This window comes from Aedes aegypti, chromosome 1 (assembly GCF_002204515.2).
Source record: "Aedes aegypti strain LVP_AGWG chromosome 1, AaegL5.0 Primary Assembly, whole genome shotgun sequence".
NCBI lineage: Eukaryota > Metazoa > Arthropoda > Insecta > Diptera > Culicidae > Aedes > Aedes aegypti.
Window position 1 is genome coordinate 283,444,809 of NC_035107.1, and position 25,297 is coordinate 283,470,105.

The following is a 25,297-nucleotide window of genomic DNA, read 5'->3' on the forward strand; positions in this document are numbered from 1 at the left end:
CTGCCGCTTTTTTCGGTTTGATGATCCATTTTTTGTTTTGGGGAAAGATGACGGCTGGGAAATGCGGATTTTGAATCAAAGCTCTCCAGCTGGTTAGCATAGTTTGAGTTGCGAAATAAATGCTTTCTATAAGACTTGGAAATTGTGGCGAGTAGAGTTGTTATAGATTGAAATATAAAGAAAATAAAGTTAATTGTTTTCGATTCTACTTGTATTATGCTAAGCGTGTACAAGAGATGTCAAACAACGAGCGAAAATGAACGAAAAGCAGATAAGGCGAAACGGGCGAAACGAGAACTGTGCGGGAAAGAAGCCAGTTCTGAAAACAACTCGATCAGTTTGGTGACAACTTTTGTAGCGAACGGACGGTGTTAGGAATGGACCACGAGTTCCAAATTACTGGGAAGAGAGTTTTCTGGGCAATGTGGAAAGTGGATTATGGATTTAAAATGGAGAGAGAGGGAGAGTTCGCCTAGGACGGAAAGAGAGTTTGCCGAGCCCGATTTTGGAAAAAGAGTTTTCCTAAATGAATCCAAATTGCCGGAAAGAGAGTTTTCCGAGCATTGTTAAAAAATAATTTTGGAGAGAGTTCTCCAAGGACGGAAAGAGAGTTTTCCGAGCCGGATTTTGGAAAGCGAGTTTTCCTTAATAAATCCAAATTGCCGGGAAGAGAGTTTTCCGAGCAATGTGAAAAAAATAATTTTGGAGAGAGTTCTCCAAGGCTGGAAAGAGTTTTTCGAGCCGGATTTTGGAAAGAGAGTTTTCCAAAATGTTTCCAAATTGCTGGGAAGAGAGTTTTCCGAGCAATGTGGAAAGTGGATTATGGATTTAGAATGGAGAGAGAGGGAGAGTTCGCCTAGGACGGAAAGAGAGTTTGCCGAGCCGGATTCTGGAAAGAGAGTTTTCCTAAATGAATCCAAATTGCCGGAAAGAGAGCTTTCCGAGCAATATGAAAAGTGGCTTAAGGAGAGAGAGTTCTCCAAGGCCGGAAAGAGAGTTTTCCGAGCCGCATTCTGGAAAGCGAGTCTTCCTATATGAATCCAAATTGCCGGGAAGAGAGTTTTCCGAGCAATGTTAAAAAATAATTTTGGAGAGAGTTCTCCAAGGATGGAAAAAGAGTTTTCCGAGCCGGATTTTGGAAAGCGAGTTTTCCTTAATAAATCCAAATTGCCAGGAAGAGAGTTTTCCGAGTCATGTGAAAAGTAGATTATAGAGAGTGAGTTCTCCAAGGCTGGAAAGAGTTTTTCGAGCCGGATTTTGGAAAGAGAGTTTTCCTAAATGTTTCCAAATTGCTGGGAAGAGAGTTTTCCGAGCAATGTGGAAAGTGGATTATGGATTTAGAATGGAGAGAGAGGGAGAGTTCGCCTAGGACGGAAAGAGAGTTTGCCGAGCCAGATTCTGAAAAAAGAGTTTTCCTAAATGAATCCAAACTGCCGGAAAGAGAGTTTTCCGAGCAATATGAAAAGTGGATTAGGAACAGAGAGTTCTCCAAGGCCGGAAAGAGAGTTTTCCGAGCCGGATTCTGGAAAGAGAGATTCTCAAAATGAATCCAAATTTCTGAGAAGAGAGTTTTCCGAGCAATGTGTAAAGTGGATTAGAGAGAGAGAATTCCCCAAGGCCGGAAAGAGAGTTTGTCGAGCCGCATTCTGGAAAGAAAGTTTTCCAATCAATCAAATCATTGCCGGGAAGAGAGTTTTCCGAGCATTGTAAAAAAAAATTTGGAAAGAGAGTTCTCCAAGGACGGAAAGAGAGTTTTCCGAGCCGGATTTTGGAAAGAGAGTTTTGCAAAATGTCTCCAAATTGCTGGGAAGAGAGTTTTCCGAGCAATGTGGAAAGTGGATTATGGATTTAGAATGGAGAGAGAGGGAGAGTTCGCCTAGGACGGTAAGAGAGTTTGCCGAGCCGGATTCTGGAAAGAGAGTTTTCCTAAATGAATCCAAATTGCGGAAAAAGAGTTTTCCGAGCAATGTGAAAAGTGGATTAGGAAGAGAGAGTTCTCCAAGGCCGGAAAGAAAGTTTTTCGAGCCGCAATTTGGAAAGAGAATTTTCCAAAATGAATCCAAATTGCCGAGAAGAGAGTATTCCGAACCGAAATGGGTAAAGAGTTTTTCCAAAGCGAATTCAAATTGCCGGAAAGAGTTTTTCAGGCAATGTAAAAATTATATTGGATTTGGATTGTATTTGGATTGGATTTTCGTTCAACTTAGATTGAATTTGAATGTGATTTAGAATTTTTTTTTCATTTTGATTGGATTTTGTTTAAGGTGGAATCAAATTTGTATTTCGTCTGGTTCAGAATTGTTTGAATTTGAATTTAAATACAATTTCAATTGAATTTTGATTACATTCAAATTGAAATTAAAAATTAATTTTGATTTGATTAGTCTCATATGTTGGTTAAAAAAAGGATTGGATTTGAATTTGATGCAAGAAACCAGTTTATCAAGTGTAACTACATTATTATCATAAGTGTGGAGAAGAGGGCGAATGTGGCGAATAGAGTTGTTATAGATTGAAATATAAAAAAAATAAAGTTAATTGTTCTCGATTCTACTTGTATTATGCTAAGCGTGCACAAGAGATGTCAAACAACGAGCAAAAATGAACGGCAAGCAGATAAAGCGAAACGGGCGAAACGAGAACTGTGCGGGAAAGAAGCCAGTTCTGAAAATAACTCGATCAGTTTAGTGACAACTTTTGTAGCGAACGGACGATGTTAGGAATAGTATGTTTATTTGTTGGTTCGGCTCAAGCTTGGCTGATCTGTTAGGTTCCGGTTACTACAGAAATGTGTGCTTCTGACAAGAGAAACCAATCATATCCAGACCACATGAATCAATATGCCAAGAATTCAGGATTTATCACATGCCTCAGAGTGAACGGTAAAGGAAGTCTGGAAAATCTATGCCATATTGTAAAAACAAATTCCCATTTCAAACCATGTTAATCCTGACAAGTTATAATAAGAAATTGAAAATAACAACTGACTACTTAAAGTGAAAAATACAACCCATTATAACTAACAGCCAGTTTCGGTCTAACTACCTCTTTGATTTAACGACATTCTGCTTGAAATAAATTGCAGTATGCTGTGAAATACATCACTGAATTCGAACTGTAAACAACAAATATACAGATTTTCCTGTGAAATCTATTATTTTACCGAAAAAATCCGTGAAATCGACTGTTTTACCGGAGAAAATCCGTGGAATCTACTATTTCACCGGAAAATATCCGTAAAACCAACAATACTACTGTAACCTTGTGAAATACTAAAGAACAGTTCGGTAACAGCATTATTGATACCGAACTTCTGTGAAATCGTGTGACAGCCGCTCTGGCAGGCATGAGGTTCCTTTTGTTTCAGTTTTTTGCACTTCATTATCAAGCAGTGAAAGCTGGCTTAGTGGAAGCAAGCCTGCTTCCTGGTCGGTAGGTCGGGAATTCGGGATTACCAGTCGAACCATTTTCTTGTTTTTTTTTTATTATTTTATTCTATCATTTTACAGATTGTTCGGTGATTTATCACCGAACCTTCAGCTGTTGAGATTACGGTGAAATTTCACTGTAATCCGTAATTTTTTTTTTTAGGTGTACGTTTTTGGCCTACTAGGATAGAAGAGTTTTTGAGCTGAGAAGCTTTCCTTACAACGATTTCTCCAGGGACACCACAAGTGCTTTGCCTGAGATTCCTTCAGGAAGAAATTTTGATCGCTACCAGACCGGTTCTGATAGGGCTCCAGAAACACCTTCAGCAATTCTTTCATGTTTTTTTTTTTTCCAGGAGTTCCTGCAGGGATTCCTCCAAGGATTATTCCAGGATTTTTTTTCGGAGATTGAGTTTCTTAAGGAGTTACTGCCGGAATTTCTTCAGTGAATCCTACATATATTACTCCAGTAAAATCTTTACAATGATTTCTCTAGGAAATTCTCCAATATTCCTCTGGGAACTTGTCCAGAAATTTCTTTTGGGACTCCTCCTGATATTCCACCAAAATTTCTTTCAAAGACCCGACTAGAATAACATAACAAGATTATTGCATATTGTAAAAAGAGCTGTAAAAAATAACAGAGATTGATATAATTTTGTTAACTAGATGGCTTTGTTCTTAATTTGTTACATTTTTCGTAACATATTTATTACAACACTTATTATATTCTTGAAATTGCCCTTTTTTGTTGGTTATAAATAACATCTAAAGTTATGAACAGTAACAAAATTTGCAATAATTTTGTTATGATAGGACATGTCCCTAGGGGGATTTTCGAAATAATTTCTGGTGAAATTGATGAACGAGTTCTTGGAGGAATTCCTGAAGGAATTCCGTTTTTAAATACCATGAGGAACAACTGAAAAAATCACTGGAGGGTATACAGGTGAATTCCCAAATTACTGGTGGAATCTTTATCCCTAAAATAGATTCTAATGCATTTCCTTAACGCTTCAGCCGTCGCGCTGTTGTATTTTGTACAACACTAGTGAAAAAAGCTCGCTTTTTATTCACAACAGCAGCGTGGTGGTTGTGACGATAGCAAACCGCGTGACGACTGAAAGGTTAAGGAACTCCTGATGAATGAACTCTGTGGATAAATTCCAGTAAGAATTTCTGAAGAAACTCCTGATAGAATTTCTAAGGAACTCCTATGCAATCCCTATAGGAACTATTGATGAAATTCTTGGAGGAATTCCTGATAAGATTTCTGATGGAACACCTGATAGAATCCCTTGAGAATTTACTTACAATATCCCTAGAAGAATATATATGATATAATCTCTGGAGTAACTACCAATAGAATCTCTAGAGGAATTCATGATGGAATCCCTGAAGGAACTCCTGTTAGAATTCCGGAAGGAATTCCGGGTGGATCCTCTGAAGGAACTCCTGATGGAATCTCTAGAGGGACTCCTGATGGATCCTTCGTGGAAATCATGATAGAATCTTTAGAAGTAATTTTGATGGAAATTCTGAACGCACTCGTATTTAAATCCCTTACTCCTGATTCCTACAGGAACTACGTTACTTCCGATGGAATCCCTGTAGGAACTCATAATAGAATCCCTAGAGGAAATATTGATGGAGTTCCTGGTGGAATCTCTGAAGAAGTTTCTGATGAAATGTTTACAATAACTTCTTATGGAAATATTTGAAGTTCTCCTGATCGGATCCCTGGAAGAACTTTTAAAGGAATCCTTTTTTTTTCCAGTGTCGGGGACATATTACCACTGCGACCATTTATTTGATCTTTTGTGGTGTAAAAGGAATCCTTAGGGGAACTCCTGATGGCATCCCTTGAGAAACTGCTGATGGAATCCCGTGAGGAATTCCAACTGAAATTTTAAAAGGAATTTCGAAGGGATTTTTAAAGGAATTCCTAAATAAATAACTAAACAAAATCATTATTAAATTTCTGGAGGAAAACCTGGTGTAATCATGTAGAATCCATGAAGAAATTGTAGTGGAAATAAAAAAAAAAAATTCTGGAGAATTACCTGGAAAAAATTCTGACGAAATTCCTGATAAAATCCTTGTAGGAATTCCTGGTACAATCTCTGGAGGAATTCCTTGAAGAACTTTTGATGGAGTCACCGGTAGAACTGCTGGTGGATTTGATGTAGAAAAAGGATAAATATTGAGTTAAAACGGTGGTGGAATATTTACAAACAACAATTTTTTAGGAAGAAGCTTCCAAGCTTATCTGCTAAAGGCTGCTAAGCCTCTCGGGAAGAAGCTTTCAAGCTTTTCTGAAAGAAGTTTCCAAGCTTCTTTGGGTGAAGCCTTCAAGCTTCTTTGGAAGAAGCTTCCAAGTTTCTCAGAAAGAAGCTTCCAAGTTTCTCAGAAAGAAGCTTCCAAGTTTCTCAGAAAGGAGCTTCCAAGTTTCTCAGAAAGAAGCTTCCAAGTTTCAAGCTTCTCTGGAAGAAGCTTCCAAGCATCTCCGGAAGAAGCTTCCAAATTTCTGAGCTTCCAAGCTTCAAGCTTCTCTGGAAAATGGTTCCAAGCTTCTCCAGGAGAAGCTTCCAAAATAAGAAGGGAGAAGCTTCTCCAAAAGAAGCTTCCAAGTTTCTCAGAAAGAAGCTTCCAAGCTTCTAGCTTCTCTAGAAAAGGCTTCCAAGCTTCTCTGGAGAAGGTTTCCAAGCCTCTCTGGAAAAAGGTTCCAAGCTTCTCTGGTAGAAGCTTCTAAGCGTCTCTGGATGAAGCTTCCAAGCTAGAAGATGCTCCTGAGAGATGCTATGATTCTAATAAGATTTGTTATTTTCTATACTTATTTACTGTAAATTTTGTTAGTTTTTTTTTTATTATTTTAATGACGAACGATTTATGTTTTATAAAAACTGGTGAAATCATATCAGAGCAACTTATTCTGTTATAATCTTGTTTATTCTATCTGGTCAGGAACTCTTCTAATGATTCCTCTAGAAAATGCTCTACAGGGACTTATGCAAAGATGTCTTCAAGGCTTTCTCCAAATTACAGTATGACGATTTCTTCAATCCTCTGGGAGTCTTCTCGAGATTCTTCTAGGAATTGCTCCTGGGATTTCCTCCTGGAGGAATTCATCTAGGGATTCTACAAGAAATAACTTCATGAATTCCTAAAGGAACCCCTCAAGAGTTTCCTTCAGGAATTCTCCTAGGGATGCATCCCGGAGAATGGATACACGAATTATTCTCGAGTCCAAGAATTCCCTGTTAATTTTCTGGAAAAATCTTTGGAGAAATTCTTGCAGGAGCATATCGAGGAATTCCCGAGGAAATCTCTAGAGGAATTCCTAAAAATAAAACCCTGGAAAATCAAATACGATTGTTGGCAAAGCAGCTTTTATTAATAAAGACTACGTAGATGAAAAGCATATTATTATAAAATGTCTACCAGCTCATCTCTGGAACAATTCCTCCAGGAAGTTATTTAGAGATTTTTATGGAACGATCCTTTGAAAAATTGATGAAGAAAAAGATGAAATCTGCAGGAATCGCTGTAGAGATTTTACTATGGAAATCCATGGATGAGTCTGTGGAGAAACTACTTCTGGTATCTCTGCAGGTCTTCTGGAAAATTTTCTGGAGAATCCTTGGAGGTATCCCACGAAGAATCCATGAAAAAACTCCTGTACAGATTTTTTGGTGAAATCCCTGGAATAGTTCTTGGATAAATCTCTGGAGGAACTAATAAGGAGAATTTCCAAAAAATAATTGATGTATAGTATTTACTGCAGGAATTTTTGTAAATATTTTTCTAAAATAATCCCTGAAGTGATTCTTAGGATTATTTCCGATGGGAGAATCTCTGAAGAAATTTCAAGAAGAATTCTTTAAGGAATCTCCGAAGGATTATTTGGAGGCCTAGAACGAGTCCCTGGAGAAATGCCTGGGGAATCGCTGGAGTATAATCTGGAGAAATCGTTAGAGTAATTCATGTCACGATTTTCCTTGTGGTAACTCTGGGAGAATTCTTGCAAGGACTTCGTGAGTTGTGGAACACCTGCAGGAATTCCTGTTAGAATCCCTGGAGAGATCCGGTGAAGAATCCCGGAAGAAATCTCCGGAATAATTCCTGGAAGAATCTTGAGAAGACTATTTGGGGATATCTGTGTGTGTTTCCGTGGAGGAATCCTCGGAGGAATTTCTGATGAAATCACTAGAGAAATATCTTGAGTAATGCTTGAAGAAATGGTCCTAGTGTAACTCCTAGAGAAATTCTGTAACGGTTCGTAGTACTCAATCAGCAAGTCATCAAGGTTTTGTCGCAGTTAGTGTAGTTTTCGAGTCAGTTAAATGTTCATATTTCAGGAAAGTATTTGTGTTGTGTGTTTCTGCTCTATGTTTGGTCACCCAATCGGTACACAGCCTACCTAATGCTACCCAACACTTGAAAGCATTGACAAAAAGAGGGCTCTGCACGTATCCGACTGGTAGCAACCATTGGTAACATGGCCATGTTGTTGGGCAAAAAGTCGTTTGGCCGAAGACCATTAGGCCGAATGCCGTTAGACCGAAAATGGGCGATAGTTCTAATGAAACATAAGTTCGAATGGGTAACTAACAGGGATAGGTCATGATAATTTGCATTACCTAGAAGCCACCAAATACATTTTCAGGTCGAATGGACTGTTAGTTGTTAAACAGTCAACAGAAAAATTATTTTCAGTTTTTAAATTTATGGGGCAGCTTTTCCAAGCTTTTGGGAGAAGGCGCTTCAGCTTCATGGAAAAGCCTCTCCATGCTTCTGGGAGAAGCTTATTCAAGTTACTAGAAGAAGCTTTTGCTATGCTCTGGGGAATGCTTTTCCAACCATCAGGTTAGAAGCTTCACTAAGCTTTTGAGAGAAATTTTTCCAAGCTTCTTGAAAAGTGTTTGTTCTTACTTATCCTAACTTCTGAAAAAAAAACTCTTCTTACTTTTGTGAGAATCTTTTTCCAGCCACTTGGAAAAAATATTTGTAACCTCTGAGAGAAGTTTTTTTGAAAAATTTGAAGAGAAAACATTCATTGTTTCTACGAGAGCTTTTAAGAGCTCTTGATATACGCTTTTTCAAATCCTGGAAATAGTTTTACAAGCATCGAGAAAAGGCTTTTCCAAGCTTCTGTAAGAAGCATTTTCAAGTTTCTGGAAGAAGCTTTTTTATGCTTCTGGAAAGCTTGTTTGGAATTCAGGGTAATGGTATATTCGGGTTAGTGACATTCTGGGAGATGGCATTCGGGGTAATGGATTTCAGGGTAATCGGGTAGAAACACCCATTCCGTACGAAGAAGTTTTACATAAGGACTTTTCGTTGAATGCAGTTCAATACAAGAACATGCAGAATTTCAGAGTGAATCGTGTCGAAAGGTTGGTTGAATAATGGGGGTGGTTCAAAATGACCGAATGGATGGACTAGTATACCATTTAGCATGGAGAACGAAGAGTCTGCAACCAAGCTTCTCCACGAGTTTTTTTTTGTGGCATGGAAACGCTTATTCGTTAGTAAAATCGTCTAGAAAGCTTACGGATTAGGTGAACAAGTGATAATTTGATGAATTTTACCGGGAAATCAAAAGAAAATCTATGAGTTAATGTTCGAGAATTTTAGCGGCAACTCTAGGGTATACATATTTGAACATCGTTCGGCATATAATACAAATTTGAACGTTCTAGCAATGATCCACATCAGTGCGTATTGCACCATGTTCCCCTACGCATACAATGATCTTCATGTCAATGTCAAACCCATGTCATTATGCGAAACCTCCCTATGCAAAAAGTATTAAGCTTAATTCAAAACGTCTCTCCACCTCCTGAAGAAAGCTCCACTGGTAAACAGAAGAAGCAGTTTCTGTTTTCCAAGCTTCTGGACACAGCTTTTCCAAGCCTTGCACGCATAGCCTGCTCAACGCAGCGCATGTGTTAAAACTACACAGAATGAGGCAAACAATGCAGGACTCTCTGGCTGAGTGAAAATTCTGTGTAAGTCGCACTCATGCTATGTGTAACCGATGTGCGCGAATCGATGGAAATGGAACTGTCAGTCATCTCCCGCGCGGCAGCAAACAGTTGGCCGTTGGTAAGATGGGGAGTTTTCAGGGATTTTTTCCAGCGAAAAGCCGGAAGATGGTCACAAATGAGAAAGTTTTTCCCCCATTTGCTTCCGCTTCGGCTATTCGAATGAAAAAATCTCTGAAAAACTTTAAAATCGGAATGTTTTTTTTAATGTTTTCAGAAGCAAAACAAACATGGAAGCGAATTCCACATTCCAAGCGTTCCTCCCCTGTGCGCATTTCACTCATTCGGTTTGTTTACCACCGTTTGCACAAAACTGTGTATAGGTTTGTTTACCACCGTTTGCACAGAATCTGTGCTGCATGAAGAGAGGCCGATTTTGTGTACTCGGCACTCATTTATGAGCGGATGAAGTTCAGCGTGTGGGTAGCTTCTGGGAAAAGCATCTTCATACTTATTAGGAAAGCTTCTGGAAGAAGCTTATTTAAGTTTCTGGAAGAAGCTTTTGCAGTCTTCTGGGAGCAATTTTTCTATAAAAAAAATTGTCCATTTTCTAGAAAACCTCTTGTACTTCCTAATGGGGAGCTATCTTACACGGGTAGAAATCAGAATCCAAAATCATGATTATGCACCCGGATATCATGATTCCAGTGTGTTTTCATCTTATGAAAATACACCATGATTTGGACTCACGGTATCATCAGTCGTTATGTGACACAAGTTGCAGCTGAGTGCTCGAAATCATGCATCGAATGCTCGAAAATCATGATTCGCGCATCCATTTCGGATCTATTTATATTTCTGTCTGTCAACCCGATAAAATGAAAAAAAAAAACAAAAAACAAAATATGGAAGAGTAAGATTCGAACCAATAACCATCTGATTGAGAGCCACGTACTTTACCACAGTACCAATCTATCGTGATGCATGATGGGTGATCGATGCGAATGACTTGAAGCAAAGGGCACCGCTTTGTGTTTTTCAAGTTTCTGGAAAAAGCTTATTCTAACATGTGGAAAGCTTAATCAAGCTTCGCATAGATATTCCAAGCTTGTGATAGAAAATTTTTCAAACCTATGAAAAAAACTTTTGCAAACTTTTGAGAAGAGTAGGAGATCCATTTTAAAGTTTCAAGGATTTTTCTTAAGTCTGAGGACGAAGCCTTTTCAAGCTTCTGGAAAATCCTGTCCCAAAACTCTGAGAAAAGATTTTCATGCCCCTGGGTGAAGCTTAATCCAGATTCCGATGGAGCCTTAAAAAAGCTTCTGACAGCCTGACAAGCCTGAGAAAATATTTTCCTAGTTCTGAGAGGTGATTTTTAAAAGTTCTAGGAGAAGCTTTTTTTTAGCATCCGGGAGGTGTTTCTCTGTTTCTGGGAAAAGCATTTTTGAGTTATTGACGAAGCTTTTCCAAGTTTCTGGCAGAAGCGACATCAAGCTTTTGAGTTTAGCTTGAAGCTTTGGAATAAGCTTTAGAGAGCTTCTGAGATGATGTTTCCCAATTTTTTATAAAAAGTTGTTTTTTGCGTTCGAAAGAAGATATTTGAAGCTACTAAAAAGATATTTCAAGCTTTTAAGAGAAGCTTGTATAAGCATCTGAGAAAATATTGCAGCGTTTGAAGGAAGCTATTTCATGTTTCTTTAACAAGTTTTTCTTGCTTCTAAGGAGAAGATGTTGAAAGCTACTGGGATAAACTTTTCCATACATATTGAAAACGCTTTTCCGTGCTGCTGTTAGAAACTATTTCAAGCTTCTTTGACCAAAATGTAAATTCTGGAAGAAAGTTTCCCAGCATCCTGAAAAAAAAATAAGAATCTTTGAGATGCTTTTACTGCTTAGGAGCAGTTTATAAGTCACGTGGTTTTATTTTTCGGATTTTCAGAGGCAGACTAAACAATGTATTTTTTTGACTCTGTTTTGACTTTCTGAAAAACATTTCTTTAGGCTTTTGGAGAGTCTGATTAAGTACGTAGCGTAGAGCTTAGGATTCAGCTTTATTTTTTTTTATTTTTATTTTAAGAGATCATTGAGCCTTACCAAGCTTCAGGAAAGCCTTTTGTAAGCTTCTGAGTAAATGTTTTTCAAGCTATAGAAGATGGTTCTCAGTAATTTTAGGAGAAGCTTTCAAGAGGTGGTTTTCGAAGTTTCTTGGATTTTTTTTTCTCACGTCGTGAAGAAGCTTTCAGAGTCTTTGAGATGTTTTCACAGCTTAGGGGTCATCCATACACCACGTTGTCTTTAATTCGTATTTCCAGACCCAGATTGTGCAATGATGTTTAAGCCTCTAGAAAGCTGTTTTGATTTCTCTTTGTGGGATGTTGTTTAAACATTCTGGGAAACCCTGTTTAAGCTTCTGAGAGAGCATTTTCGTGTTTGTGAAAACCGATTTTCCCTACCTTTAGGAAAAATATTTTTCTGCTCAAGTTTAGAGGGAAACGTTTTAGAAAGCTTCTTTTGAAATTATGACGCTTCAAAATTTTATGTATCCATACCAATTTTGTTATATATAAGTTGGACAGGACTGATTAGTATCAAATTAAAAAACTGAAATGGTGATCCATCCCCATCAAATTCGCTCTTCTGTTATTCGAAATCATAATATTTGTTCACCACAAAATTTAAAAACTCTAAGATGAAATCCATTGCAAGCCTAACCTGGCCTAGCTAAAACTGTACCTTTTTCAGTTCAACTCCGCCTCACAGCATCAAAGGGAAAGCAATATTGCTTTCGAGCTCCGAACGAAACGAGTTCTAAAACCTGGAGGTACTTCAGCGAGACGCGAAACGATGCAAATGTTTATGTTTGTACATGTTCGTATAAATAAATTTAGTTGAAATAAATACTCTCGTCGTCGACGATGTCGTTTTCATCGACTGACTGACTTACTCTTAACGGAGTCGGTATGAGGCGATTGCCGTATAGCAAGTGCAAGACTGGCAGTGAAAGGGAGGCAAAATATTGATATCACGTACCCGACAGTGCACCAAGGTGGCCCATTTTGTATGAAAACAGTCCAACTGATGAAATCTTGCTCGACTGGTGGATTACAGCAGAGTTGTAACAGATCTTGTTACTCAGTGAGCATGTTTTGCTTGAACGAACTATCTTATAATTTTGGTAGTTAAAATAACAAAAATTATAACAAAATTTTCTCTACATTGAAAAAAAAAATGAGGACTGCATTTTAGTATTATAATGTCCCTAGCTTCAAGAAAAGAATTTGTAAAAAAATTCTAGAGCGTTGTTAATATCAAGTTTTGTTTGCAAAGAATTGGAAAAATCAAGATTACTTTCGATGTATGTTTCATGTGCATTGCAATCGAAAATAATTGAAAGTGGAGCTGATAGGATTGAGCATCGCTTCGTGGGATTTGAAATATTCCAGAGACATGATCCAATTCAAAATCAGCGTGAGTAGCCACTTGGCTACAAAGGTGACTAGAGTCGGTTAGGACCAAACCAATCGTAGAAGAATTTTTAGAAGAGGAAAACATGTAGGGCTATCAAGATATTGAATTGAGAAATTTCCTAAGGAGCATTCATCAAATAAAAAACAGCCGATGGAATCACTTGCGAGTCATTTTCCGCAAGTCATTTTGAAGCAAATTATCTTGCTGCCCAGTGCACTGAAAAGGCAAATGGACAGCGATGATAGTGTATTTACCAAGCTGTGCTTCAACAAAAACACTCAAAGCTCAAAAAACTTTGTTTTCAAATGACAAAGAAGTAGATGTTTTATACGCCTACGAGTGATGATAGCAACTCCACCACATGCTCCGTCCAGTCGATCATTACGATGAACAAAAACGTTTGGATCTCTTTTGAGTTTGGATCCACAGAAATCTGATTTTAGCTGGTCTCCATGAATTATTCAAAGACCATGTTTAAAAAATTCAAACAAAATTTTCAGCTTTTTAGCCAACAAATTGATTTAGATTTTTTTTTTTTCGAAAGGCTACGCCCACGTGGATTTTTTTTCATGCATTTCATTTTCCCATACAAACTTTAAGCTCATTTAGCGCCCCCTTGAAGATTCACCCCCGGATTCCGATCATTTTTTCCCATGGGGGACGTAACGCAAGATTTTTTGTTATTTTACCATTATGGACCACCCTAGTCCGCACCCATCGCTCGGGATGAGAACCAGGACGAACGATTCGCTATTCCAGGAATCGGTTGGTTAGCAGTTTGTGATGTTGTTATGATACCGAACGGGTGAACATCTCGAGTAGAATCATACACGTTGTCGTCGTAGTCGTAGTCGTTGAAGTCGAATTGAATTTTCCACGTCAATATCAAACGAAATGGCTTTGATAACTGCTTCGACGGTGGTAGTGAGATGCCTTTGCTTGCTCTCAAACTAAAGCTCAAAGATGGCAACATATGACGGCAGACGGGGTATCAGGTATCAGAAGGCCGGCTCCAAAGGCACGTTCCCCACCAGTTGGGAGATTTGTGCCATCGCCATATTTGAGCCTATTTCATCATCTACCCGATGGGAGAGGAAAGGGAAGGGAAAGATGGGAGGAAATAGGAGTGGGGTCCCTTGAAGAGGGAAGATCGCATGAGCGAAATGAGAGCATGTAGCTCCATACCACAATGGGTTCGAACAGCGCCCTAAAAAGGGCACTGCAAAACGCATGAGCGTAAAGAGAGCCTATAGCTCATTACCACAGCGGGTTAAGAATAACAGGATGTCCTGAAGATTCAGGCTTCTGTATTCAGTTTCACTTAATAAGTGTTTACCAAGTAATTGGAATCGCATTTGCGCAAAAACTGGACAGTTACATATCAGGTGATACGAAGTTCCATAATCGGAGTCACAACTATCACACACAAATGAGTCAGCACGCTGAATATTTGCCATGTGATAGTTGAGTCGGCAGTGGCCTGTCAACGCTCTGACCAAGAGACTGCAATTCTGCTTTGACAGATTTGTTAAATACTTCGCCACCTTTGGAGATGGCTCAGTAATGTACAATTTTGTTTGACGACACGACTCCAAACTATTCCAATATTGCTTGTGCTGAGTTGCCGAACAAGAGTTTATTTGAAGCTTCACCCAGCACTTCGAAATTGGAATAGCCGGCTCAGGGCCAATGAAGTCATGCGATGCTCCATCGCGAGCTAGCTCATCAGCCAATTCATTTCCAGCGATGGAAGAATGGCCTGGTACCCATACAAGGTTTACAGAGTTGACTGAATTCAGTTCCTCAATTTGAGTTCGACATGCGATAACAAGCTTCGACCTTGAGTTGGCCGAAGCGAGAGCTTTTATAGCAGCCTGACTATCTGAACAGAAGTATATGACTTTACCCATTACGCGCTGTTGAAGTGCTGATTGCACTCCACACATAAGAGCAAATATTTCCGCCTGAAAAACGGTGCAGTTTCTACCAAGTGAGTAAAACTGATTCAGCCTTAGCTCACGAGAATATACTCCTGCACCAGCTCTACCTTCAAGAAGGGAGCCATCAGTGTAACATACTATATTGTTTGATATACTTCTTTCCAAATAGCCAGACGTCCACTCTTCCCGTGAAGGGAATTGTGTGGTAAATGTCCTGTAAGGAAAGTTACAAGCAATTGTGAGATCACTTGGAGCAAGGACAATTTTGTCCCAATTCACCAAAAGTGGAAACAACGAAGTGTGTGTAGATCTACGATTCACTGGATTTTTCTCCAGTAGATCCAGTACCCATAAACGGTAAGAGCAAGAAAGTGCTTCTTGTTTAAGATATATGTGTAGTGGCGCAACGTCGAAAAGGGCCTCGAGCGCTGCTGTGGGAGTTGTAGAGAACGCACCAGACATCGCCATCAAGCACATCCTTTGGAGATGGCCCAATTTTGATTGGATTGTTCTCACTTCGCCCTTTTGCCACCACACAAGACATCCATATGCCAATATTGGTCGAACAACTGTTGTGTAAATCCATTTGATATATTTGGGTTTGAGGCCCCAAGTTTTACCAAAGGTTCGCCGGCATTGACCGAAGGCCATGCAAGCTTTTTTGACTCTGAAATCAATGTGAGCTGACCATAAAAGTTTGGAATCTAGAATGACTCCGACATACTTTACTTGATCAGTCACATTGATCTCAGTGCCAAAAAGATGTAAAGGTCGAATTCCATCGCGGTTTCGTCTTTCCGTAAAAAGAACAATAGATGTTTTATTCGGGTTAACCGAAAGGCCATATTGGCGACACCAACTCTCGACTACCTGAAGAGCACTTTGCATCAGGTCGAATAGGGTGCTTATGCACATACCAACTATCAGAGCTAGATAGTCGTCGGCAAATCCATAAGTTGGAAAACCGCAATTATTGAGTTGCCTCAATAGCGTATCTGCTACGAGATTCCACAAAAGTGGTGACAAGACTCCCCCTTGGGGGCATCCGCAAACACTCAATTTTCGAATCGCTGCTTGACGCAATGTCGAGAAGAGATGTCGGTTTTTGAGCATTTGATGAATCCAATTGGTAATCATTGTAGGTAGCCCATGGTTTCGTGCGGCTTCCAATATGGCATCGAAAGACACGTTATCAAAGGCACCCTCAATATCCAAGAAAACACCCAAGCACGATTGCTTCTGAGCGAATGCTTTCTCGATATCGTATACAACTTTGTGTAAAAGAGTCACAGTGGACTTTCCAGATTGGTAAGCATGTTGATTCACATGAAGAGGCATGTTTGCCAAATAAACATCACGGATGTGATGATCGATTATGCGTTCCAGACATTTCAGAAGAAAAGAGGTCAGACTGATTGGTCTAAAACTCTTCGCTTCCTCATACGACGCACGTCCTCCTTTTGGGATAAACTTTACAGTAATATCACGCCAGGATTTGGGAATGTACCCGGTAGCAAAACTGCTTACAAGTAGCTTTTTCAAAACATGTTTGATATACTCAAATCCCTTTTGGAGCAGAACAGGATAAATCCCATCCGCTCCTGGAGATTTGAAAGGAGCAAAACTATTAAGTGCCCATTGAATCGATTCAGTAGTTACGATACTGCGAGCCGAGGCCAGAGACTCGTAACTACATGAAAAGACATTTGGTTCATCCGTAGATGCTATGTCCACACATCCGGGGAAGTGTGTATTGAATAAACATTCTAAAACTTCTTCATCGGAAGAAGTAAAGTCACCATTAGGTAAGCGAATTTCGTTCACTTGGAAATCCTTAGATTTTGCAAGAATTTTGTTCAACCGACTGACTTCACTCAAACTGGAAACATTTGTACAAAGGTTTTTCCAGCCGGATCGTTCAGCAGAACGAAGAGCCTTCTTGTAAGCCTTGCGAGCCGACTTGAACGACTCTGATCCAGCTGAACGGCGTCTGTTCCAACTCCTTCTACATTGTTTCCTGAGTCTGGTCAGATCGGAATTCCACCATGGGGTCCCTCTTGTAGTCTTTACAGACCGCAGAGGACATGCTTCTTCAAAAGCTTCCATAATGTAGGATGTTGTAGTATCAACTGCATCATCCAGATCACTTGGATTTTCAATGGACGGAGAATATCCATGAAATTTGGTCGCAACCAATTCAATATAGAGTTCCCAGTTTGTTGACCGGGGATTCCTAAAACGCAAAGTCTGCGCAGTTACATTTGAATGTTCAAAGAAGATGTAGCGATGATCAGATAATGATTCCTCATCTGATACATGCCAATTCGTCAACTCGTGACTGATTCTATTCGAGCAGAGCGTTATGTCTAACACTTCTTCTCTATTAGAAACCATGAAGGTTGGGCGATTGCCTATGTTAAGTAATCCAAGGTCTGTACTACTTAAGTATTCCATCAGACTGGAGCCTCTCAAATTGATATCCGAGCTGCCCCAGATAATGTGATGAGCATTGGCATCACTGCCCACAATCAGCGGAAGGCCTTTTGTTACGCAGTGTATGACAACTCGTTTGAAGTCATCCGTTGGGGATGGTTCATCATGTGGTAAATATACCGAAAAATAGACGTATTTCCTGTTGAGGTCACCAACAGAAACATCGATTGTGACAGCACATACATCTCTGGTAGTTAACTCAGAAATGAGTGTAGCAACGATTGCTTTATTAACGAGCACGCATGCGCGGGGCATGGAGCGCGAGTTTGCCATTTCAAGTTTGCTAAAAGTAGCAAAAACTGGGTCCACAAGGTTACCTAGATAGAAGTTCCCTCTACGAAAGTAGGGTTCTTAAACTAGCGCCACTTGGGCTGCACCATTTTGCATGAGTCTGCAAAGATTGATCGTTGCTGTTCTTTTATGCTGAAGATTGATCTGAGCTAACCTAACCGTAGCCACTACCCAAACTAGGCAGGATTAAGCTTTTTGCAATCTCAGCACGAAAAAGACCAGCAACGAAAAAACCAGATCGGTATCTATTTAAAGTCGCCAAAGGCGAAAGAGCACAGAATACACTGTGTAAAACGCATAATGCGAATCCTTATAGGTGATAATTTAAATTAAATGTCAACATATTCATAATCCCACCCTTATTAAGCCTCAGGATAGAGACTGAAGAAGAGCAGCCGATTATCTCGGAGAAACACAAGGTCACCTGCACCATTGCTCCGGGTAGCACAGGAAGGACTCAATACTGTGGAGGGCGCCCTGGTACCCCACAGGCTCCGTTAGCGGTTAGGTTTTATTTAGACCCCCCTAACCATTCATTCCTAGGCACGGTACGCATCACACCATAAATTAGGGGTCACCTGTGAGGTGGACTTTTACCACCGGAACAGGCAGTCCGTAGTGTTAATTCTTAGCCAGTTGAAACAACCGCTACCGACACTACGCGGCTATCTAGGCTGCTCGGGAAAAGGAGGTTAATATTGATGATTAACTCCTGACGTGCCCAAGCAGCCTTGAACGAAATGGCTTTGATAACTGCTTCGACGGTGGTAGTGAGATGCCTTTGCTTGCTCTCAAACTAAAGCTCAAAGATGGCAACATATGACGGCAGACGGGGAGTCAACGATCGTAAATTGATTTAAGAACGTTTTACGCATCGGTGGATCGGTGGAGGATTTCCTGTCCTGAGCTCCTTTCCGGGTGGGGTTTCGCTCAACTGGAGCAGCAGGCTTCCGAGAAGTGAAGCGAGCCGATGCGATGTGTGTGAGTGAGTGTTGTTAACAGATTTTGCGGAAATTTACGAAGTGAGTGAGTGAATGTCCCTCGCAATTCAGAAGTCCTTAAGGATTAAAGCCCTCCTATTCCTGTTATCCAGAAATTCCGTTGGAATTACAAACTAATCCAGCAAGCAAAGTTGTGGCTTGTTTATGACTCTCCGGAAGGCAGAACGCCACTCAAGCGAAAAAGAGAAACTTCCGAATTTCTCCGCCCAATTAAACTTGCCAATAATTTAATTGCCCCAGACATCAAAGGAGTGCTCTCGGTGTTTTCTCTTTTTTGCCAGAACAGTATTTCGCTTTTCTTGCAGGACCATTCGCCAGCGTTCTTCTACCGACTTGTATTGACACTTTCGATAAGCTAGCCGAAACTGAACGCTTTGAAGCCAATCGACTCATTACGCTTCAACAACGCTATCAAACTTAATCGAAACCAGACCGCCTTCTCTTCCTGAGAAACTCGGTCTGCTTTGCTGTCTAGGGCTCCTTCCGAGACTAATTACCACTTTTTTCTGCTGCCCATACCCGAAATCGAAACCACATCAATCAACCCCGTTTCCCAATAGAAATTACGACAAATATCCCCACCCCCCTCTGTCACCTACCTGGCACTGCTGGGGTCCGTGTCGCGTTGGAGACGCGGTTTTGGGCCGCGGTTTTTTCACCACCGTCGGTAACCCGTTGATGGTAATGGTGGCGGCGGCCGTCGAGGAGGACCCACTACCACTGCTGCCGCTTCCGCTACTACTACTGCTGCTGCAACTGCTGGTGCTATCACTTCGGGTGCTGTGACCCACGGGGCCTCCTCCACCACCAGCTCCGACGCCGTTGGTTGTACTGTTGCTGCTGTTGGCACTGGAAACCGCCATTGCTGCAATGGCGGCTGAGGTGGATTTAGGAAAATTACTACTACTGCTGCTGGAGGTGGAGCTGCTACTACTGATGCTGCTACTGCTGCTACCGTTGCTACTGCTCGGTGAGCTGGATCCCGTCACTAACGAGACCGCAGACGGAATGCAGCCATTCGGTTTGTCCGATTTGGAAACTGGAAAAAGAAATGAGAGAGAAGCAAGTTTAGTAGCCAGCTTTTCAATTAACAAGTGCAAAACACCAGACCTAATTATATTGATAACACAAATTTCAAAAGTTGCAAATCATTTTCATAGAGAGCTGTCAACCCAGACAACCAAAATGTACGTATAACCAAATCACCTTTTGCTTTATGCGATGCTTATATGTGCAAAGTTTCACGTATAAGATGTCGTGAAAAGGCCTTATGCGTACAAAAGTGGAGGCGATTTACGTACATATTTTATATGATGAAACATAACATGCAATGCGAGTGTGTAGATTTTCTTGCGAATTGGTCTATACGCTTATGCGACTTTATTTATGATAACAAAGTTTATTTGACAGCTGCTACGGATTGATCCGATTTACTTTGTAAAACTATGTGGAACGAAACAAAATGCACATATAAACTCATAAAATAGCGTTTTACGCGAGGAAACTCATCGATCAAACGATTTCACCCACCATTTAATGCGGGAGTGATGCAGTTTGTACAAATAAATGACTTTCGTCGTATACTGCTATGCGACTTCTGGTTGTCTGGGAAGCTGTTCTCGTCGAAAAATTTAAAGAAGTGAGGAACGCTTGTACTAAAATTTGAAAAAAAAATACCTACACCCAAAATAAATCGGATGGCGGATTTCCCTCCTAGCGTATTAGGTGCTAAATCCACCTATGGACCGATGCACGAGTTCACTATCTGACGTTTGAGCGGTGCCGTGTTATTTATGTGGCCATGGAAACCAGTGAATTCGGCACCGCTCAAACGTCAAATTAGTGAACTCGTGCATCGGTCCATTGATGGTAAGATTCGCCTCCTAAGCGTAGACAGGCAAACCCGTCAATTGAAATCGAGCACATTGGACTTGAAAATTCGAGCAATCTAAATGTTTACGCCCGACCCACACAATTGCACAACCAATCCGAAGCCGAATGATGGCATGGGAAACGCACACTTAGGCAAATGGTCACGCGGCAAATGGATGGTGGACATGTCAAAGGAATGGAATGAATATTGCAATATGAAACGCTTTATATATTGCTTTTGTCACTTCCCCCACCAAGCCGTCGATAGGTTCGTGGAGTTAGTACTGGTTTATGAATCGGGAGGTCCTTGGTTCGATCCTGAATAAGCGCGAGTATATATTTTGTTTTTATTTTTGGTTCTTCAGGCAAATTTATGAAATTCAACCCGATTTCTTGTGGCGAATTATCATAATAGATTCCGGTCCCTGCATTTAGATAATCATTTTGCTTGAGTGACTATCGAAATAAGGTACCGTGTGACAAATGGGTAGAGGAAATCGTATAGAGAGGGTTCTTAAAAAAAAAAAAAAATGAATAAGATATACTATATTTTTCAGATTGTTTCCTACTAAAACTATGCTATATTCAAATTTAATGTTTGTGCCAAAGTTCAAGGTAAATATTGAAAATTTTGGAAACTAGTGGGACAAGTGAAAATATTGTCGTTTTAAATGACTGAACTGAAACTAAAAAAATAACAGTCAGATCTGTGATTTCAAATGGCCTCTTTTATTAGTGTATGAATACACAAACAATCACATATAAATAATAAACATTTTGTACTTTTTAAAACAATTTTCTTGAGTAAAGTTATTTATTTAGAAACAATGTTACTTTTATTAAAAGTAATAACATCATCGAAATTCAAACACCATTCTATTTTACCGATTTTCTACTACTCATTTTATATAAAGTTAAGTTATCTCTTTTCTAAATAATGTATTTATTGCCTTTATCGAGCGGATTTAACCCGGTCAAAAGTGTCAACATTCTTGTACCTACTGAATAAGTCATTATTTGAACTTAGTATCCAAACTCATGCGTCATCCGTTGAAGCCATTCAGAACATTACGATGTACATGTTTTTTTTTTTAATTTCTTTATTAGTATCATTAGTAACATTAGTAACATTCATTTCTTCTATCATCCTAATTTGGTAAAACAAATTTAAGATTTTATTAACATTTTGTTAACAATATACTACATCTCCCTGGCTCATCACCCGAAAGGCTTTGGGGTTTTACATATTTCGACATGTTGAATCCAACAAAAATAGTCCGGTTGAAAACCCCGTGTAACACCATCGTGACCTTCCCTTGTTAGCTACCCCATATTCCCGATTGCCCCAAGGCTCCGCCACAAGAAATTTGCCTTAGACACCAAAATATGAAAGACAAAAAAACCAAAACTGAAATCGAAACCGCAACCTTCGGATCCTCAAACATGAACCCACACCACACGCCCATCACGATTTCTCATGTATGAAACTCTCTACATCACACAACATGGAACCATCTTGTCACGGAGGACAACCTGCAAGAGGAGCAAAATACAACACCCGTTGGACAGCCAAGTGCGAGAAGGGGTGAGATGATATGTTCTATAAATATATTTAAAGTACCAACGCGGTGCTGCGGGAATTTCTTACTTATACCAGAGTCAAAATCTATATGTTTGTATATCTATATTATCGGCAATGACTTATACATTTGCAGTGGAAATAGAATTTCATGCCGTGCGTGTTGGATTGGGTAATATATTAGGGAGAAACAAATAAACACACTTGACTATAACAGTCGGGCGCTTTATAAGCAGAATTTTATCGTTGACGTTTACTGATTGATTTACTTTTCATTTATTTACATTTTGGTCTCCTATTAGTCGCATGGTTGGGGACGGTATGAGACTCCTCGAAGTAGGAGACCCAGGGTTTGTGGGATTCGATTCATTTGGCGATGTAATATTGTAATCAAACATCTAAGTGTGCATACAGCAAACTGGATTACCGTAATTCTTTCGCAATATTAGAAGTGGAACAATTATCACGACATGGATGTTTTATGTATCTTTCAAAATAGAGGCCGTTGATAAACCATGTGATCATTTAGCGTGGAGGGGGTATCTAGCCAAAGACCACGGTCCACCCATTTGTTTTTCAAAGAAAATTCCACCATCAACTAAACCTGAAAGGTTTCATTAGCAGTCGGATGGTTCAAATTTAAAAAAAAATGTTTTAAAATTCAATATTTCATATCTTCTTTACCAACAACGATTAGAAGACGATTAAGATTTCTATGGAAATTACTATGACAAAATTTGAAAAAAATGTTCCCCACATGTTAGTACTGTAATGTTAATACAACATTATTTCTAAGTGAAAACTAATTCCTCAAACAATAATAAGAAACACTGCAGTAGAAACAAATCTTTTATGAGCTAATTTTGTTAGGGATTTTTGCAGAAGTTTGTCACACTATAATCTCACATTTCGCTTAATAATAGCAAACCAATTCATAAATATCTCTTCTCCCATTTTTCAAATTTTTGTTTCATTCATGAACAAAAGAAACACATGATCATTGGGCGAGCGGGGGGTTAATAATGAAGGGAACGCTAATAGAACATTCCGCCGTGGATCAAGCTCTGTCCCAGTTGGAACGAAACACTTGAAGAAAATTACTTAGTAAAAGAAGGAAAAATTTTGAAATTTTGAAAGTGTACGTCAAAAACATTATCGAAAGAATGGAAAATTGATTAAAATAATGTTTTTTCAACATATCTCGAATAGATATCATGTGTTTGTTATAAAATTATTTATATAGAAATATTAGCAGGTTCTAAAGTAATGATCATTCTAAATGCGTTGCTTGCAAGAATTGATAAATCAGTAATATATAAAAATGTTTATGTATTAGCTTTACTAAATTTTATCTATGTGTAAAAGTCACGTAGGAAATTGATTGAAGTAAAATTATGAAATCTAATTAAGGAAGATTGTATTGAACAAATGTGTAGTGAAAATAAATCACTTTGTTCAGCAGAGTGTGCTACTACAGCAAGGTGTCCACTTTATAAAATGAACAGTCCTTATGTAAGTTCTACAATAGAGAATGTGGCTACTCTGGTAGGTGATAAATTATTATGAATATACATTAAACTTGTTCAACATACGATGATTACCGCTTTACAGAAGACTTGACTGTATATCTTTATTTTGCTGGGGATAACACATGTTCACATGTTTATCAATAGCATGAGCAATCATGCATATGAAACGTAAAACCACATCGACTTTGGTTACTCATCATTTCAGTAGTAAGTTTGGAGCAATAGATACATAGTGTGCAAGTCGATCCAATGATTATTGTTCGAACCTGGTTTGCACCCTTTCGGTTTTTTGCGTATTTCCATATTTCCAATACATGCACTTTAAAGGCATATGTGTGGAAGTTTTATTTTTTAATACATGTGTTGGTGATGCACGCACATGAAAAAAAAAATACACATGCGACATCAACCAGGATCGATCCTTGGTCATGAGCGTGAGAACCAGATAGTATACCACAGCACTAAACCCGCTTATTGGTATGCGTGGTGCAAAAAGCATATCAAGTTGTACTTCCCCATTTGTACCGTAAAAACTGCTCGACTCAATGACCGGAGTATCTGCCTATCAATAGACGCTTAAAAACGTCATGTCGCTCAGAAGAACACTTTTCCGCCATCAATAGACGCAGAAAACGCCTATAATGACGGTTTCAACTTTTGGGTGTAGAACCTGGAAAAACTTGACTTATGAAGCTGGAAAAATTAATTCTCAGAAGCTGGCCCAAAAGCTGGAACAGCGTCACCCAGAAACTGGGAAAGATTCTCCCAGAAGCTGGAAAAGCTTCTTACAGAAGCTGGAATAGCTTCTACTAGAAACAGGAAATGTTTCCTACCAGTTGCAGAAAAAGTTTCTTTATAGAAGCTAGAAGAAGCTGGAAATGCTTCTACCAGAGGCTGAAAAAGCTTCTCCCAGAAGCTGGAAAAGCATCTTCCAGAAGGTAAAATAGCTTCTCCCGGAAGCTTAAAAAAGTCTCTCCCAGAAGCTGGAATGCTTCTCCCAGAAGCTGGAATGCTTCTCACAGAAGCTGGAAAGCTTCTCCCAGTAGTTGGAAAGCTTCTCCCAAGAGATGGAAAAGTTTCTCCAAGAAGCTGGACAAGCTTTCCAATACTTGAAGAGCGTGTCAAAAAAGCTGTATAACCTTATCTGGAAGAGCTTCTCCTAGAAACTGAAAAGCTTCTCCTTGGAGGCTGGAAAAGCTTCTCCCAGAAGCTGAAAAAGTTTCTTTCCAGAAGCTGGAAGAGTTTCTCCCTCTCAGAGGCTGTAAAATAAAATTCCCAGAAACTGGAAAGGCTAGAAAAGTTCTTCCTAAGGCTGGAAAAACCTCTCCCAGAAGCTGAAAAAGCTTCTCCCAGAAGCTAAAAAGGCTTCTACCAGGAGCTGTTAAAGTTTCTCCCAGAAGCAGAAAATGCTTCTCCCCAACAGCTTTCTCCTAAAAACATAAAAATCTTCGTCCCAGAAGCTGGACAAGCTTCCTACTTGAAGATGGAAAAGCCTCTTACTTTAAGCTGTTAAAAATTCTCCTAAATTATTCCAGAAGCTGGAAAATCTTCCATTTGAAAGCTGGAAAACTTCCTACCAAGAGCTGTAAATGCGTCCTCCCAGAAGCTGCACTAGCTTCATTCCAAAAACTGAAAAAGCTTTCTACCAGAAACTTGAGAGCTTCCTCCCAGAAACTGGAAAAGCTTCTCACAGAATCTGGAAAAGCTTC

The 25,297-nt window shown here is 39.5% G+C and overlaps 1 protein-coding gene across 1 annotated transcript in view; it reads right to left on the reverse strand.

Moving 5' to 3' along the window:
- The window catches only part of LOC5566210 (serine-rich adhesin for platelets), a 784,828-nt gene that overhangs the window by 188,531 nt on the left and 571,000 nt on the right, over positions 1-25,297 (reverse strand). The window contains exon 5 of the mRNA XM_021838003.1: positions 19,208-19,647. Within this exon, the coding sequence (XP_021693695.1) occupies positions 19,208-19,647 (440 nt within the window). The remainder of the gene's footprint in view (positions 1-19,207; positions 19,648-25,297) is intronic.